General features: G+C 45.2%; 1 protein-coding gene across 8 annotated transcripts in view; it reads left to right on the forward strand.

Moving 5' to 3' along the window:
• The window catches only part of FARP1 (FERM, ARH/RhoGEF and pleckstrin domain protein 1), a 303757-nt gene that overhangs the window by 239967 nt on the left and 44554 nt on the right, over positions 1-19236 (forward strand). For all 8 annotated transcript variants that reach the window (XM_045376837.2, XM_074021301.1, XM_065533409.2 and 5 more), the window contains 5 exons: positions 1787-1882; positions 3366-3529; positions 4217-4285; positions 6998-7073; positions 8582-8828. In XM_045376837.2, the coding sequence (XP_045232772.2) occupies positions 1787-1882; positions 3366-3529; positions 4217-4285; positions 6998-7073; positions 8582-8828 (652 nt within the window). The remainder of the gene's footprint in view (positions 1-1786; positions 1883-3365; positions 3530-4216; positions 4286-6997; positions 7074-8581; positions 8829-19236) is intronic.

Consider the following 19236-nt stretch of genomic DNA (forward strand, 5'->3'; position numbering starts at 1 on the left):
CACCCCCAAAAGACGGTTCAGTACATTCCTTTTCAACACAAGCGGGTAACCTGTGCTTTTAGTTTCAAATGGATATAGAGAAAGCACCTGCCTTTGTCATGAAATGGGATCAGATTTCACCCAGTTATGAAGTTGTAAATATGTTCAGGACCTAAAACCCTTTTTTGAGCTCTTCCAGGTTTGCGTATATTTCCCCCTCATCTTTTATCAAAAGAGTTGCAGTGATTCTGTGTTCATGCACCAGAAGTTTTTGACAGCATAATTATTACAGAATCACATCCCAAGAGGAGTTAAGCCGGCTTCCTACCAGGTGGTAGGGAGTGACATTGTGAGAGCAGTGTGGTAGTCAAGGCGAATTTTTTCTCGACAGTTTTTGACCTGCATGCATAGCCTCTGAGTACCTGATAACAGAAACAACAATAGGCTGGGTGCGGTGGCTCACGCCTGTAATCCCAGCACTTTGGGAGACCGAGACAGGTGGATCACCTGAGGTCAGGAGTTCGAGACCAGCCTGGCCAACACGGTGAAACCACGTCTCTACTAAAAATACAAAAATTAGCTGGGCGTGATGGTATGCACCTGTAATCCCAACTACTTGGGGGGCTGAGGCAGAAGAATCACTTGAATTTGGGAAGCGAAGGTTGCAGTAAGCCAAGATCGCACCACTGCACTCCAGCCTGGGTGACAGAGCAAGACTGTCTCAAAAAAGGAAAACAATAAAGCCAAGTGGAGTTTTCAGTACTATCATTAAATTTCAAATCATAACCCTGAACCACTTCTAAAAAGTATTAAGAAGGAAAAGAAGTGTCTAACAATTGAATTAATGTGCTTTGATTGTGTTTGACACAACCCTAAGTACTGGGAATACCTGGGTAATGTAGTCACCTACAAAGCCTGTGTCTTGGAACCCACCTTCTTGCCAGTGCCTCATTGCTTCATTCTTGCCACGCTGAATGAACAGGCCTGGTGTTCCATTGGGCTCCAGAGGAATTCTAATTTCAGCTGAGACTGGGCAGACGGGAGTTGGTATCCAGCAGCTCCCCATTGTTTCTCCACCTTGGTTGGAGACAGTGACTACCTGGCTGCCACACACGATGAGGATGTGTGAGCCCCACCCGGAGACCGTGCTGGCCTTGAAGACACACGGCAGGCCTGGCCTCCCATCCTCAGTTCTGCCGGTGCTATTGGAAGCTGGGATGGGCCCAGGAGCCAGACCAGCGTAGATGAAGCAGGGAGTTGATTGCAAACCTGCTGAATGTCAACCATAGCTGCCAGGAAGGCGTGTGCTTGGAAGTCTCTTTCTGCCGCATTAAATGTGTCATTTGCGGCAAATTAGAATATATCCATGTTGCAGTTTCCATGTCTATAAAATGAAAATAATAAATCCATCTTGCTGGATTTTATCATATAAGGGTTGTTAAGATACGCTGTATAAAGCCCTCAGGATGGTACCTGGCACTTCATGAGTCCTGGCAGCTAATGATTGTGGTGGTTGTCATGGTTTTTATTTCTATTTATCTTTCTTCTCATCATTACCTTGGCTAGTTTCCTCTCTCCCTAGAGGTAGACTTAGTTTGAATGCCAAAATCCTATAATTAGTGAGAAATAATGATCCAGGAACAGGTATCATCCGATAGCCACAGATCCTGTGAGTTCTCTGCAAAAGGCATCTCTACTGAGCAATCTCCTGCCAGCCCTCTTCCTTTAGCTCCCATAAGCAAAGCAGACCAACTTGTAAGTTGCTTGTTATGCATTTCCTGGCTCACTGCTACTGTCTTTCTTTTAGGGTTTCACTAAGATCAATGCCTTCAACTGGGCCAAGGTGCGGAAGCTGAGCTTCAAGAGGAAACGCTTTCTCATCAAGCTCCGGCCAGATGCCAATGTAAGTGGTCTCGGTGGGACAGGAGACCCATTGAGCCATGGGATGGCATGTGTCCTGCAAAGGGTGGAGGTCTGCACTTGGCAGGGCTTCCACTGAACCTGTGGCCAGTGCCACCCAGGTGCTTTGGTCCACATGAACGCCGAGCATCTCCAGGACAGATGTATCCAAATGGTCGGTAACTCCAGGGCTGCCATCATTGGTAAACAGAGAGCGTAAAGGAGGTACACGAATGTGTACCTGGGGAGACGGTCATTTCCCTGCACAAATCCAGGCAGCCCCTCCTGACAAACAACCTGGGCTGTGCTGTTGCTGCGCATCCAGCCCCAGGCTACACCTGGAGACCCCATTCAGTATCCTGCCCTACCCCAGGCATAGACTGACTTCCCCAATCCCTGCCGGAGGCCCTGAGCCCCCAGTGGAACTCATTTGCATGGGCTAATTAGGTTCCCTTCCCCACTTACTTCCCACAACACACCTATCGCTGTGACCCACGCCAGGACTGGGACGGGAAGGGAGGAGCAACCTCTTCTTTGTCTGCCGGAAATGGTGACGGAGGAGGTGGGTTATGTGCCCTGGGCGTCTGTCCCCAACCAGCATGTAGAGTTTTTTCCCATGGCAGAGAAGATGATAAATGGCAATCGGGCTTATAGTTTAGGTACAATCTGCGTTCAGCAGGCTTTCGTGGCCCAACCTGGGAAGCATTTACCCATTTTAAATGGTTTTCCATGGAAAAACTCACTGGATTCCAAAAAGCTGCCTTATAAATAAAGCACTGCATCACAGCTTGTTTGTAAGTTGGATCCACCCATAACTGTGAGATCCCCCAAAATAGTTGGAACTGCTGGGAATGCTAAGGACGGTAGTAACTTTGATTTATATAATATGGCCACTTCAACTGGGAGCAGGCAATTTCTACATCCCCTTTCCAGAATCAAAGGGCATGATTTTTTTCAGCCGAGAGTGATACTTTTGTGCTCCAGAAAAAAAAAAAAAATGTCATTTTCTGTGTAGTTTCTGGGGTGGCCTGGAGCCTGGAGCCATGGGGACTTTACAGAGAAACCACGTAAGAGCCAATGTTGACACGAAGTGTGAGGAAGAGGATGAACGTTGCATTTCAGTGATTTTAAGGAGGCAGGAAGGGACTTCCAGTATTTGGGTTTTGTTTTTCAAGGAAACGTAAGCAAAATAAACATAATTTGTACATGAAATCTGTCAAAAGATGGTGTCCCTTCCATTGAAGCCACGTGGCTGTTTCTGTTACTCATCTAAGAGATTCTCTGCGGCAGAAAATGATGGACTAGGGACTGCATCTTGTCCTTAAGAATAACTAGAGTTTAGTAAGTCTTTGCATTGATGGTCATGCTATAATAAAATACACAGCGAAAACTTTATTGGACAAAGCTATCTTCTGCCCATTTTCTCCTGTTTCAGTGACGTATCTGTGGGTAATGGAAAAAACCAACATTGTATTTTCCCTTTTTAGAGTGCGTACCAGGATACCTTGGAATTCCTGATGGCCAGTCGGGATTTCTGCAAGTCCTTCTGGAAAATCTGCGTTGAACATCATGCCTTCTTTAGACTTTTTGAAGAGCCCAAACCAAAGCCCAAGCCCGTCCTCTTTAGCCGGGGGTCATCATTTCGGTTCAGGTGAGGTCGCCACTTCGTGCCTCCATTTACTGGGTGCATGTTTTTCCTCCTGCCTCTCACAGCCGCTGTGACACACAGCAGGTAGGGGAGGTGAACGCTCATTGGCCTCCGGGAGCTGTGACCAAGTGGGGGCGCTTGTGTCGTAATCCCAGTGAGCTCTGTTTGAGCAGCAGAGAGGCACTAGGCAAAGCCACCCAGTCCTGGTAAACGCCTAGCGGGAGTCTCAAGGATTTCCTCTCTCTGTAGAGGTACAAATATCTTATTAACATTTGGTGTTGCTTCATAGCATATGTGGACTTGCACGTTATTGGTTAACTTTTCCATTCATTTTTAACAAATCATTGTCTGCCATGTGTCAAACACTGTTCCAGGCTCTGAGCCCAATGATCCCTGCCTTCATGAAAGGTACACGTTCTTGGGATGGTTGCTTAGTAACCAAACACAGTTATCAAGTGGGCTTAGTTAACTGAACATTTTTTCTGTATATTCAAGGAAAATATCAAGAGACTGAATGGACCCAAAAATACAGAGTCTGTTAGGATTGCTTTTAGTCCTGGCTAGCCGAGAAATCCTGCATCTCTCCCAGTTAGGGAAGGAGGGAAAGTGACGCCTCTGAAGCATCATTTGCGTGTTTAAATGAGAATATCTTGGTATTTCTCCCCTTCCCTGTTGTGGTCTCTGTTTCAGTGGTCGGACTCAGAAGCAGGTTCTCGACTATGTTAAAGAAGGAGGACATAAGAAGGTGCAGTTTGAAAGGTAAGAGAAGCTTTGATGCTGCTTCTAGTCTGAGAAGGCTCAGACTTGCCAGGTAATGTTTGTTGCTGCTAAATATGTCTTCACCCAGACTTCAGACTTGGTGTCCCTTGAGTTGTAAATGACAGTCTCAGTCACCCTCAGCAAGTCCAGCGTTAGAGATGAAGGTTTTATTGCCCAGAGACATGCCCTGGAGAGTGGGATGAGATACAGACGAGAGGACCAGGGGAGGTGGGAGAGGACATTAGTAAGGGGAAGGAGAGAAGGGCTCAGGATGTCACCGCAGGGAATGAAGTGTCATAAAAACTAGCTCAATGGTGAGTCCTTCAATATTTTGGGATTTGTACTGAAAGTATGTCTATGAACTTTTTAATTAAGTAAATCTGGATAAGCAGAAACAGGATTTTTTTTTTTCCTCGAAACAGGGTCTCACTCTGTCACCCAGGCTAGAGTGCAGCACTGTGATCACAGCCCACTGCAGCCTTAGCCTCTGGGACTCGATCAGTCCTCTCACCTCAGCCTCCTGAGTAGCTGGGACCACAGGTGCCCACCACCACTTGTAGCTAATGTTTTGTAGAGATGAGGTCTCCCTATGTTGCCAGGGCTGGTCTCAAACTCTTGGACTCAAGCCATCTTCCCGCCTTGGCCTCCCAAAGTGCTGGGATTACGGGCAAGAGCCACCATGCCCAGCCAGAAACAGGATTTATTACTGTCGTCGTTGTTGTTATCAAACACTTACAGCCCTTCGTGTGTGCCAGGCTGTTCCAAGCACTAGGCCTGTGTGAACTCATTGAGTCTTCACCTCAGCTGTGTGACGTCAGTGTTCTTTTATTCCCTTTGTAAAGATGGAGACACTGAGTCCCCAGCAGGTAAATAAGTAGCCCAGGTCTCACAGCTGCTAAGCAGCTTCTGGCCAGCCAGCTCCCGAGCCCAGTGCTCCAGGACGGAGCAGCAGAACCTGAGGAGGGTAAAGGAGCAAAGCATGGGGCCTCAAGCACTAGTTAGTGCAGGTAGGGTCTTTTTCATTTTCATACATTTAAAAAATTATAATAAAGTACAGAGAAGTCAGCAAACACCCAGATTCCTACTACTTAGAATTAACAGCCATTAACAGCCGGACACATTTATTTCTGGGGTTGTTTTTTCTTCTTCTTTTATTTGCAGCTCTTGTTACAGACATGGCAAAACCCCTTGAACCACCAGCTCTGGTAATTTCCCTTCTCCCCTCCTCAGAGGCAGCTGCCACATTTCGGCTTCTTTCTATATGCATATTACTGCATCCCAGCAGAGTGTGTGGAATTGCTGTGGAGGCCGGGCACTGTGGCATATGCCTGTAATCCCAGCACTTTGGGATGCCGAAGTGGATGGATCACTTGAGCTCAGGAGTTTGAGACCAGCGTGGGTAACATGACAAAGCCTCATCTCTACCTAAAAAAAAAAAAAAAACAAGAAAAAAATTAGGTGGATGTGGTGGTGCACGCCTGTGGTCTCAGTTTCTTGGGAGGCTGAGGTAGGATGATTGCTTGAGCCTGGGAGGTCAAGGCTGCAGTGAGCCAAGATTGTGCCACTGCCCTCCAGCTCTGGGCCACAGAGCGAGATCCTGTCCCAAAAAAAGGAATTGCTCTGAGTGTGTTCTTTTCATTCATATTAGTACTCTCGTATATAATTCTTCATCTTGCTTTTTTAATACTACTTTTTTTTTGAGATCTGTTTTAAGTGCCACACAGTAAGTAGTATGAAGATACTGCACTGTATTTCTCTGATTCCCTATTGAGAACCATCCAGGTTATTTTAGTGTTTCGTTTTGATTTTGCTGAAATAAACCTGCTTCTGTGGCCATCCCTGCGTCTTCCTTCTACCGCAACTCTGTGATGCTTTCTCATGCCCTGTCTCCAGAAATGTCACGTTCAGGAGGTTTTTTTGCAGGCATGTCTGGAGATGAATCCCATCATTTTCTTAGACAGTCAATGCTTAGTATTTGAAGACCATGTAAGAAGTAGCCTAGTTCTCTGTTTCAGACTGTGGATCTCTAGAGCTTTTCTGTGCTAACCTGGAGTATTTTGAAGAAGAGCTGGATGTATCTGGGAATAGAATCTATAAAATTTCAGGACCTGAGCATTTGGGTGCCTGTTTGATAGGGAAAAGGGGAATAGGCGGACTGAGAGAGAAGAGATGAAAGAGACGTGTCGAGATGCTGTTAAAGTCAGTTCCTTCTGCTATTGAGGGCAGGCCTTTTCCTCTGAACTTACCACTTTGATAGAGTGAGCGGATGAGTGATAATTGCCTCTGTTATAGAACTGATCTAGAAAATAATTACCTAAAGTACATGCATTGATTTCGTATTGTTAGACCATTGCTGGCCATTCAGAGCATGGAAGGGCCCAGCCACGTCCTCCCTTCTCTGTGACTTTCCCCTTAACTAGAAAGGTCCTGCTCAGTTGCTAAATGTTTCTTCACCGGCTGCACCGTGAGAACTGCCACAAGGGCTTCTGAGAACTTCTCCAAGATGTAAATAACCCTTGGGCCATGCAAGTGCTATCAAAGGATGAGTGCGTGTCTGTTTCCAAGTAGCGTTTGTAAAGGCGGCGCTGGGTACCATCATTATTGAGGAAGGCACTGATGCGTCCAACAAAAGGACCTTTGTTTCATTTAAAACAAAGAAAAAAGAAACAAAAACCTCACCTAACATTAATGATCTTGTGTGATTTTTCCCAGGAAGCACAGCAAGATTCATTCTGTCCGGAGCCTTGCTTCACAGCCCACAGAACTGAATTCGGAAGTGCCGGAGCAGGTCAGTGACGGCGCTGTCCTCTGATAACTCTGCTCTTCCCCACACTTCCTCCACGGAGCCCTGGGCTTCATAGTGGGCTTTCTGGTTCTCCGTCCTTTCCTTTGGGGTTTTTAGCAGATGAGAATCTGATTAGGGGCCTTGGCTTTGACCAGACATAGGCTTTGTGCCATGTGCCCGCAGCCTGAGCTCAGAGACCCTGGAGCGCGTTGTGTTTTCAGCTGCCTTCTGATCTCCCATGCGGCACCCTAAGCCACTGAGAACTCAGCTCAGCAGCGGAACCATCGCTGCAGTAGGCAGAGCTGAGACCAGCTCTCCAGCTGAATGGGTCCACGTGGGAAGAGATGAGGACCCGCTTTGTAACCAATGGGTAGCTCCTGCCTGGTGCCAAGGCCAGAAGCCTTTGCTGGCACAGAACTGGCGGGCGAGTTCCCAGAGCTCGTATTACGGGGCAGTGACCACAATTGGCAGTAAGAGACATTATCACTCTTGCTCTGAGGGTGGCAAAAGCTCGTTTTCCCTGGAGTTGGTCTCTGAGTAAGTTTTCAGGGCCTTCTCTAGAAGAGAAAAGAAACTTGGGGAAGAATATGAAGGAGGTTTCGTCGTGTGCATCCAAAAAAACCCCTTTCCCCATCCAGGCCGCCCTGAGAAGTATAAGTGTCCTTTGTCGTTTTTCTGATGACTGTGTCAGCTTGCCTTCAGGGGTCCCTGATGTGCCTGCCCACCCTTCCCTGGAGACCCCCTGTGGGCTGGAAGGGCTGTCTTGTTCCATAGAAGCTTTACAAGCCCAGTATGAGCCGGGCGTGGTGGCTGGCACCTGTAATCCCAGCACTTTGGGAGGTCAAGGCGGGAGGATCACTTGACCCTGGAGTTCAAGACCAGCCTGGGCAACATAGGGAGACCCCTGTCTCTATAAAAAAATTTAAAAATTAACCGGGTGTGGTGGCACATGCCTGTGGTCCCAGCCACTTGGGAGGCTGAGGTAGGAGGATCGCTTGACCCCAGGAGTTCAAGACCAGCCTGGACAACACAGGGAGACCCTATCTCTACAAAAAAAATTGTTTTTAATTAGCCGGACATGATGGCGCAGGACTGTGGTCCCAGCTACTTGGGAGGATTGCTTGAGCCCAAGAGGTTGAGGCCTCTGTGAGCTGTGATTGCACCACTGCACTCCAGCCTAGGTGACAGAGTAAGACCCTGTCTACCCGTCCAAAAAAAAGAAAAGAAGAGCAAACCCCAGCATGAGTCGGTGGGCCCTGGAAAGCAGAGACCGGGCCTGGCTTGTGCTGCCAGGAACAGTGCTGTCAGCCGCCACGCCCAGAAGGAACCTTCTGGATCACGCCCAGATGTGCTTCCCTGACTGCTGTTATGTCAGAGCGCTTTGGGGCAGTCCTCCCGCTGCAGAGGCCTCGGGTGTTCTTCCGGGAGGCCCTGACTCTTCTGTTTTCAGCCTTGGAGTAACAGTCTCCCTCTTCTCCATCTCTCTGCACCTTTTTCCCCACCCCGCCCAGTCTCAGCAGAGCGCCAGCCTTACATTTGGAGAAGGTGCCGAATCTCCAGCGGGCCAGAGCTGCCAGCAAGGAAAGGAACCGAAGGTTTCCCCCGGGGAGCCGGGGTCGCGCCCGAGCCCTGCGCCGAGAAGCCCCGCGGGTAACAAGCAGGTGGACGGAGCCGCCTCGGCGCCCACAGAGGAAGAGGAGGAGGTCGTTAAGGATAGGACCCAGCAGAGTAAACCTCAGCCCCCGCAGCCAAGCACAGGTCCAGCATCCCGGGCTGCCAGAGGCAGCAGTACTTCCATTCCTTTCATTGACTGCAGTGACGTAGATAGTGAATACGACCTTCTTAGAGAACAAGCGTCCCGGTCCCGGTCCCGGTCCCAAACAAATGACAATTATGAGGGTGATCTGACCAGCGGTGTCTATCTGCTGTCCAGGGACGAGGGGCCAAGAGAGGCTAGGCGTAGGGCTTCCCCGCACTCTGCAAAGTCCTCCCGGCCTCCTTCCAGAGAATTCCTTGATGACGATTCAGCAGACATAACCTTTGATATGAGCGGGAGCCCTCGACTCCCAAGGCATAGCTCTCTCATAGATGAAATGTTCAAGGGCTCTGCTGGTCACAGCCCCCTGGCCACCCCATTGTCTCCCAGCAGCAGAAGTTCAAGTCCAAATATGAGTTGGGACAGAACTGGGTCTCAAGGCTATGTTTCTGAAAATGGACATGACCGTAGAGAGGGGAGTATGGGGGAAGACCCTCTCCCGGGCCAGGGTCCGCCTTATGAACGCTGTTCCCCCACCTCGCCAAAGCCATACTTGCGGAATCTTCCTGGTAGATATAATAAGTCAGAGACAGATCCACTCATCCTTAGCCAGGTAGCGTTTACCCCGGAGGCCATGGATGGGCTTGGTGGCCGTGGGAAGGGGGGGCAAGCCAGTGCAGCTGCTCCCGAGGGTAGAAGGCTGGCTAATGGCACCACCCCCGTGGGTGCAGCCTCCAAGGTCCCTGCCATGCAGTCGGTGTGTGCCAGTGGCATAGCGGGGCAACTGGCACCTCTGCAAGTGACCGAGGGCTCCACCAGCAGTGGGACGGAGTCCAGCGAGTCAGACTCTGAGATGCTGAGCCCCAGGAGCCAGCCCCTCGTGTTTGGTAACCCTGCAGTGCTGTGTTCCCCGTCCCTCCTGAGAAGCCGGGGGTCCTTGGGTGGCCTGTGTTTGAGTGAGGAACAGGAGGAAGATGAGTGAGGAGGCCAGGAGGCAAGTCTTCAGCCCGAGCAACCTGGGGTCATGAGACCAGGGTTTCCCTAGAGCTGATCTGTTCTAGTGACTCATTCATTTGTAGTCTACATTTGTTAGAGGAGGTTTTGGACAGGCACATGTTTGAAAGGGTCTGCCTGACTTCTAAAAATCGTTAAGAAAAACACAACTTCACATAAGTGGCTTGCTTTCCAGAAAAGGTGGACAAGATAAACAGAAAGTCCTAGTGACAAGTTCCCAGGAACTTGTTTATTTTGCTGGTTGAAGGCTAGCAAGAAACACTTTATGATGTATCTGATCATGTGTATAGTGTGTTATATTTATGTGGCAATTTTCTGTGTATGTTCAATTATGCAGATCACCTACCCGTTGGTTGAGAGTTTGACGCATCCTTGAGATTACAGGAAAGGGATCGGTTTCCCATTCTCCCCTTTTTTAAAAGGAGGGCTGCTTTGTCCATGCCTCATGAAGTGAGGAATTGACACTATTCAAGGCCAAATGTAAACTGATAGCTAGTTGAGATTGTGTTGGTGAAATCTTTAGTCAAGAATAATGAATATTTTAATGGGAAGAATTGGGGGTTATTTCTGCTTCCCAGGCTTCCTGTGAAATACTAGAAAAGTTGTCAAATCTTCATGAATTGTAATCTATTTGGGATTGCGGGTTTGGTTTAGGTTTGCATTGGTGGATCATATTGTTATGTTTTAAGAAGTACAATTCTGCCTCTCAGAATCTCTTGGTGAGACTGAAATACTGCTGAGCAGGATGCGGGGAAGAGTAACACCTTGAAATAGGCACTGTTGTCACCAGTAGGTTAACAAACTAAACGCCTGCCTTTGAATTGTGTGCGGCGCAAAGGACTATTTTCCAGCTTGGTTGCTCTTGGTTGGTTTACAGACACTGTCTTACCATTCACACTCTTGTGAACAGTGTCCTCTGTTGGGAATAGTGATACTTGGATGTTTCTCTGAGCCAGAAAAAAGAAAGTGTAAGGAGAGAGAGTGACTTCTTTTTAAATCCTGCCCACCAGTGTCACTGCCTTTCACCCAGCATTCCTGCATTTTAAAGAGCCTGGTTTTCACTTGAAGTTTCTCTGCCTTAGCTGCACGTTGCAATTTTCTGAGATATTTTAAAAATTAGTGACGCCGGGACCCTGACCCTAGGGATTTTGATCTCATTGGTCTGGAGTGCTCCTTGGCCTTCCCAGCTGTTTGTCCTGGGCAGCCAGGGTCACTTCTTACCCAGGCCTTCTCGAATCTAGTGGAATACAGTAAAAGTGTTAGCTAAATTTTTGGCTTGCTTGCAGAATAAGAAAAACATCGCAAACAAACTGCTTTTTCTTGATGCCTGTGATTTGCACTTTTCAGCCTTAGGTACTTTTTTTAGGGGAAAAAAAAAGGATAAATTGTAGAATAAAATTTTTAGATCCTAAGTAACTACAAAATTATTGAAAAGAGTCCTAACAGTGATAGCTCCCGGATGTGCCACCATACCAGGGCCTCACTGGGCTCATCACGTGACCTGATCACAAGGGGAGAACCAAGCATGCTTAGGACACCGAGTAGAATTTGGCAGCAGCGTAGAAAATGGAGGGGTATTGGCTCATCTCATTCACAAATGAGTATTTGTCCACATGAATGTCCAGAAGTCGGTTTTAAAGAATCTGAACACTTAATCCGTTTTTATACAGACTTTTTTTTTTTTGTTTTCCTAATCATTTGATTCAGTGCCTGATTGAATCAAGCTCATTGTTGGATCGTTTGAGAGTTGTTCATTGAAGTAGTCTATTTACGTCTTGCTTTAAATTTATGTATTTAACAGAATCACAGAATTTTTTAAACTGGAAGGGACCTCAGAAGTTCATCTGGGCAAACCTTCATTTCTTGTTCTGAAAAAGTTAAGTGACTTTGCATAAGTAATACAGCTATTGCATGACAAAGCTGAAACTGTAACCTGGTCTCTAGACTTCACTTTTTTAGCCTATGTGATATCTTGGTGCAATAGGAGCTTTTTGATTCAGTATTTTAATTTTGGAGAGTCTTACATGAATTAATAATTCAAATCAGATGTGGAAATGAGTGATCGAGTAGACTTAGGCAATTACAGGCCATAATAGGTGGGAAGAACTACTTCTTTTTATATTGTGGGGGTTTTGCAGTTATAACACATTTTTGCATAATCCGTTCAGACATAGAAAGAATGTCAATTTGCTATATGAGTGTTTAGTGAAGTGTGAGTTAAACAGAACCCAGTGTGGAATCCTGTGGTTTGTGAAGTGGTTTGTTCAAATGAATTTTCTTTTCCCCTCTAATTATACAGCAGTCTGATAATGAAATACCATTGATCGCTGGGTATGAATTTACACAGCCTATGGCAGGAATCATCACATATAAGCATCTCAGAGCAAAACACGCTTCAATCATTATTTTGTTTTGCTTTTTCCTACAGCAGTGATTTTTATCTAAGTGTTTTAAGAGCAGTTGATCAATGGCAGTATACTCAGTTCTGTGTTGACAAAATTTTTCACTCTAAGAGTTGCTCGTAGAGTTTTTTCCTCATTGGCTTTGTACCAGGCAAGCAACTCAATTTCTGCTTCTTGGCCAGTATTTACAAAAGCAGCAATCCTGGTGTAATTAATGGTGCTTATAGTTTGTTTAAAGGCTGTTTATCATACATCCTGATGTGCTGCGGACAGTCACTACTTGCCTCAAGAGGAGCTTGTCCTGTGCTAATAAAGATTCCATAACATTGGCCAAAGAGTCCATTTGTACATTCTTTGAGCCTGGTGGAGCATGTTTGCTGAGCTGATGTGGTCTCTGCAGTGTCACTGTGACGATCTCAGTCAGGAAAAGCCAGCAACATCTACCATGCCACCCTCCATGCCTTCTGACTTTGGGGAGACTCCAGTCCTCCAGGTCTTTACTCAGCCTGCAGATCTCATTCTAGCTTAAGAAGGGCGTGCGTGTGCATGGAGTTGAGCTAAGCGTGGAGGAAGGCCAGAGGTGGGGTTGGGTGGGATACTAGGCAGCAGATATTAGAGATTTCTGAATGTATTCAGATTTCCAAAGGGTTTCCGAGACTTCTCAACCAATCTTTCTAGGACAATAGCTAGTGTAGGGTTCTTCTGACTCAACAGGGGAGCCAGGCCTTCCGATACCAGCCACTCACTAGCTGCTCTGTGACATACTGTCTCAAGACCATGCATGGAAAACAAGCCCTGTATAAACACAAATCTTAAAGCCCAGGGCCTCCTTGCGCTAATATCTTTCGTTGGACATTATGTCAAAATATGTAAATTTTAGACCCTTTTGTGGCTGCCTTTGCTGCTGCTTGTTAAGGGCAAAATAAAAACGCAAGAAATTCTTTTAGCATGAAGAAATGCTTTTAATGAGCTCCAGAACTCACAATAAATGGCTTCAGCTCCTTTAACAGTCATCTGTGTGCCATTGACAATATTTTATTAGATAGGTGTTTAATTAGAGGAAGTCTGTGGGCCGGATTCCTCCCTGCATGTGTGATTCATGTTTGGGAATTTCTAATTTATCTCCCCCAATTGTGCCAGGTGGCCTGCACTTGAAATGTAAGTAATTCTGATTTTATTCTCGAGAGCTTATTTGAAGATTGAAGCCAGGCAATGCTGAAAAAAGCTAGACCTGCAAAACTGAAACATTAGCACGAGCCTCTCAAAATTCCCACCAAATATGCAAAGTCCAGTCTGCTCTGAATGTGCATCCGAAACTCAGCTTTGGTTATTAGCCCTGGAATTTGGTTCCAAGAGCAAAAATTTGGTTTTGTTGTCAAGCAATTTCTAAAGGAAGAAATAATGTAAAGATCAATCTGTCATTTTAAATGTTATTGAAACTGCCGTGAGTGTGCACACTGCTCTGTTTCATACCTGTAATCAGTATTCACATGCTTTTAATCTACTGTTTCCACTTAAAGCATTAATTATTCCATAGTTCAGCACAGAATGGCTTTGGTGAAACTGTAGCTGTTAGTGAGTAATTGGATTACAGGCAGACCCAGCCTTAAATTAACAAATCTGGGTTCCTTTCACTGTCAGGTTTATGTTGGTTTTATTCGCTTCTGTCTGGATCCCTTCTCTTTGCCTGGGACCGTATTCTGATTAGCTAGAATTTCAAGAGCTCTTAGAGTTACATTCCCCAGAAAGACTGTTTCTCCCTCGACTTTCTCTTTTATAGTCTGTAAACATTTCTCCAGGCTTAGTTCTAAGACTGGCCTGCCTCTAGTTTGATGGTATGAGTCTATTCTATTCCTACTACATTTTACAAATTGAACTGCAGAAGAGGCTTTCTAGGTAATCTCTGTGATAGAGCAAGTTTCTTTGAACCATAGCCATTTATGCCTAGTGTTCCATTATTGGAACGCTAAGCATGTGGGAGTTATTTATATCTTATCGCTCAAGGTCATCATCAAGGTCCGATTACAGAAATTCACAAAATTGCAACCTCAGGCATAAATTTAAAGAGGTAGCCATTTAAAAATAATCCATGCTACCATTTCCACTTAAAGTGGTAGCTCTCTGATGAGTTTTATATGGGTTGTCTGTTAGCCAAGCCCGTAAGAGCATATGGAGAGAAAGGTACCATTGAGTGAACCTCTATGAGCAGCAAGTGATTAAAGACATTTACTCTGACAACATTAAAGAATTTACTGGTCCTGTTTTTTTCCTTGTTAGTTTAATTCCATCTGTTTCTGTTTAATTGAGTGAAACTTAATAAAAAATGGTGTCTCTAGTGAGCACATGTGCACATCTCTCCCAGTTGTTGGAATTTGAAATGAAGCTGTGACTTTTAGGCCAAAATTTGCATGACACTTAATATAGCAGTTTTCTTTCTATTAAAAAAGAATGACAAAAAGCGCACACACACACACATAAAATCTCTATGATGATTTGGCCTGGAGTTGTAGACATCAGAGATCAAAAGTGGTCTGGTACCAGCTGTTTGGATATATCCTTGAAAAAGGGCAGCTTTGTCATTTCCTAGAGTAACCTAGAGAGTGATTTCCAAGCATCTCCCCGTGAACAGAAGTGGTAAATGCTGATTTGTTGTGCCATATGTGTGTTTGGGAGGAGGGGAGGTAGCACCTTGTTTTGAAGAAGGTTCTCATTTCATAAAATAAACAGCACACCACTCCAAAAAGAAAAGAAAAGAAAAAAACGAAACCTCAAGCACAAGGAACTTTTTTTTTTAACCCCTAGTGAAAGCAATTAAACATCTTGGTAGACGCTAGGGAAGAATTAGAAAATCTTCTTTTCCTGAAAGCTTTAAACATTGAATAGACTCTGATTTGTTCAGGATCATTTCGGTGTGGATTGGCCACTTGACACAGCCATCACAGCATGGTAGCCTAGAAACCGAGCCTTCAGCATCTTCTCGGTGCCTAGTGTTTGAGTGTTACTTGGAGTGGAGGCAGTGCATTTGCGTCTTCATGTAGTCTCCAGATCAGGTTACTCTGATTTGTCTTGGAGTGGCTTTCTGTATGAAAGTAATCAACTGTTGCCACGGGATATCTGATCTCCATGAGTAGTTGCAAGCCAGTCTAAAAGGTTAACTCTACAGGGCCGGCGCCACCAATGCGGTCATGGAAATTCGTGCTGTGAGATACTTGAGTGTGCTGCTGGGGCCAGGTGCAGCAATTGCAGAATGTTGAGGAGTGAGGAGTAGCTAGAAATCACTGCAACATGGAAAAGCACACAGACCAAGGACGCTAAGGAGGGAGCAAGGACCACCGGGCAGGCGTGTGTGTGTGGAGTAAAAAGCATCGGACCGTGATTGACTCTACTTTTGAGTGAAATGTGGAGGCAGTAGTGGTGTGGGGGGTTGTGAAGGAGTGATTCTGCTTTATTATGAATCAGGATTGATAGCTGGCCTTAAAGTGGGAAATGATAGAAGGGTCACTTAGGAGCCTGCAGTGGCATGGTGACCAGTCTGTTACTACTCATAGATGACCTTTTCTGGCTCTTGAAACCAAGCTAACAACTCCTTTTTTTCTGGGCCTCAAAGTTTCTTTGTAGGAAGTAAAGCATTTTTCACTTTCCCTGCAGTGATTTATAGAAAGACCGAAGACAGGTCTTCCTTAGTTAAGGACGCACACTGGCTGCTTGCTCCAGAAGCACCGAGAATGGCTGATGGATAAATCCCTTACCCTTACTCCCCTTTCTGCCTAAGGTTGCTGTGAAAACCTGACTAACCAAACCTCACCAGCTTGGCCTATATTATTAATCAAATTCCCTTCTGTTCTCTCTGTGTGTATATTTAATACTGTAGATAATATGTTTTATTTAAAATTTCTAATACACCAAATTAATTTGAAATAGAAAAGGCTGGGGACTTCATTCTCATTTTTGTCATTTGTTTAATCAGTTTGGGAAAACATTTTCCATTGTTCCATTGTATGCAGTGTCTTGTCAGCATGTACCTATCTAGGAGAAACGGCTTTGTTTTCAGCGTTCTGTCTTTACCCTCAAAGCATGGTGTAGCTTCTGTTCCTGCACTGTTGGAGCACTGTCTGATGTCTTTTTTTTTTTTTTTTAACACTGCTGAATACCAATTTGTACTTGGAATACCTCTTTCCTCTAGAATACAGTGATCCTATTCCCCAGACTGCAAGCTTTCATGTGAAAGCATATCCTAAGTCATCGTCCTGGGTGGTGCCAGATTTCACTAAAGTGGGAAAAGAGGAGGTGAACTTTGCTCTTCTGACAAGGCCTGCACTTTGTACTCTGGGCAGTGCATCGGAGAAGGGGGGCCCTTGGGGGTGAGCAGGATCACTGTAGCTAGAGGAGAGGTCTCACTGAAACAGAGCGCATCTGTGACTGTAGCTTGCATGGAGAGCCTACACAGCCGACCCATGGATTTGCCTTTATGTTTTGAACGGAAACATGTATTTAAATGGGGATAGAAACCTTTACCTATGTCACATCTGTAAGATAATTGAGCTTATAGATATGGAGATATGTGTGTGTGTTGCTGGGTGGGGAAGTAGGTGGGAATGTAGAGAAGGCCTTACCTGACTTGGTCCCGGTTGACTTCTGATGGCCGATGAGCTGTTTTTCATTTTGATGGGCACCCAACATGTAGGTTCTCACAGATGCTGTCTGTTTTCATCTTCTCTCCATGGCAGAAGAATGCAGTATGTCAATAAAGCATGGACTCATACCACTGGGAAGAATGCTGGCTTCTCCAGTAACAATGAGCTTGGTGGTTCTTTGAGCATGGAAGGCCAAGCTCATGTCACGGTGTATGCACGGTATTAATATCTCTTGTTGATCTAAACTGAAGGGGCTTTTACTTGTCCTAACAGGTGTCATGCTGTAAAAACTGTCCATTGTAACTGTTCTTTGCCACTGATGGCTGAAGCTTTGTCCTGAGTACAAGATGGTATTTTTCATTGGTACGAAGCACCATGTTCCCAACCCAAACACTGCCTCCTCCTCCACCACCACCACCACCACCACCACTACCACTACCACCACTTCCACCACCACCACCACCACTACCACTACCACCACTTCCACCACCACCACCACCACTACCACTACCACACCACCACCATCACCACCACGGCCACCTCCGTGTTCAAACAAAGCAGCATTCTCCTGTGTCTTTTCCATTAGTGCATTTCAATTCTTTTTCTGGAAGTTGCATTGCTACTGCTTTTCTGAATTGCTTGATGATGAACTGTGAAGCTGATGCTTAGCTGCTTGTGAAACTTTTCTTAAAGGAGCTGGGTGTAAGAAGCACACATACATTACCCTCAGCAACCTCAGGTATCAAGAAGAGGACCACACTGCTAACATGGGTAATCCTGTAACCTGGTTTTTCTTGTGGAACTTTGTAACTTCTATAAAATACCGCCAGCTTTGTGTATTCCACTGAGCAGGGCCCCAACCTAGATATCGGACTCTAGTGAGGCCTGCCTATTCAGGAAGCTACCTATTATTCAGCATAATACTGCCCTTTTTTTGATAACTGGCTTTCAAATGGGATAATCTCTAGAGAGGCTTCATTGTATCCTCTTAGAGAGAGCATATGGATTTAAATAGAGCCTTTCAAAAAAAAAATAGATGAAAACTTCCATCTGTAATATATTTCCTACTTGGGCCTTTTGAGCATATGCTGGGCACATAGAGATAAAATCTCCTATATTTTAGAACAGAATAAAAGAAGACAAATTATGGTAGATAAGTGGCACCCAGAAGATTTCAAAATTAATAATTTTATTTGGGGGACTATTGAAGAAAAAACATATCAACTTTTTTATAATTGCACTTTAAAATTTTGGAAAAGAGAAGTTGAGAAAGCAATATTCTCATTTCAGTCAGTATTCTCACTCTCAAATATTAGCTATTTAATAAACATATCTTGGATTACTATTTTTTTAATTATCAGTTTTTCTAGTTTCCCCCTTTATAGGAAAAAATAGTACCTATATAGTTAAAAACTGGAGACCAATTTAAAAAACAGGACAGGTACAGTTAAGAACTAGAAATGCCATTTTTATTACTTGAAAAATAAATTAGAAGTGTTTTTCTTTTCCCAGAATTGTGTGAGTTTGTGTTGAAGCCCTGAATATGGGCACATGGTTAACAGAATATGGGTACATGGTTAACAGAATATGGGTACATGGTTAACAGAATATGGGTACATGGTTAACAGGCAGCTTGTACCCGATCCCAAAGCGGGAAGAAAGGCCTGGCTTTGGCTCATTGATGGTAAAGCCTCCTCCCACTGCCTTTCAGCAGCTCTGAGGAAGAGCTGATCAAGACGCTGCAGACCCAGCTTCCCCAGACCAGCCAAGAGGGAAGAATGATGAGCGTGTTTTAAATTACAAAGATAGAGCAGCACAGGCAGTTTCTGGGCTGAGTGATAAATTGAAATCCATAAATACAGCAGTGCTAATTTGAAGTTCCATAATTGTTTGTGCCATGAGAATGTGTATGCTTAAAAGGATTCTATAAAGCAATTACTAGAAATGCCTCCCTTGAGAGCTGTATGACTGGAGGCATTTTCAGTGCAAGGGGGCAGCAAAAACTCAAACCTCTTCTAGATGAATGGCGGGGGGCGGGAGGGGTCATGAAATCACAGGGAAGAGGTGAAGGATTTGAGAGCTACTAACCTGACATCTAACTGAATGCCTAAGAAGTTGCAAGACAATTTCAGGAAATAGGACAAATAATTTTGAAAACACCAGAAGCCTCCAGACTTTCAGCGTGTGACTGATCTTTTTTCTAATCTCTTTGAACTTCTTTCCACCTATTGCCTTAATAGCAGGTGCTTCCTCTTAGGGTCCCCCCAAATTATTTACCTCGAGCTCCCTAATGAAAGAAATTACTTTGCATTAATTTTTCATAAAGGGAGAAGTGCTGGAAATACCAAAGGCATTGATAA

This window comes from Macaca fascicularis, chromosome 17, assembly GCF_037993035.2.
Source record: "Macaca fascicularis isolate 582-1 chromosome 17, T2T-MFA8v1.1".
NCBI classification, from domain to species: Eukaryota; Metazoa; Chordata; class Mammalia; order Primates; family Cercopithecidae; genus Macaca; species Macaca fascicularis.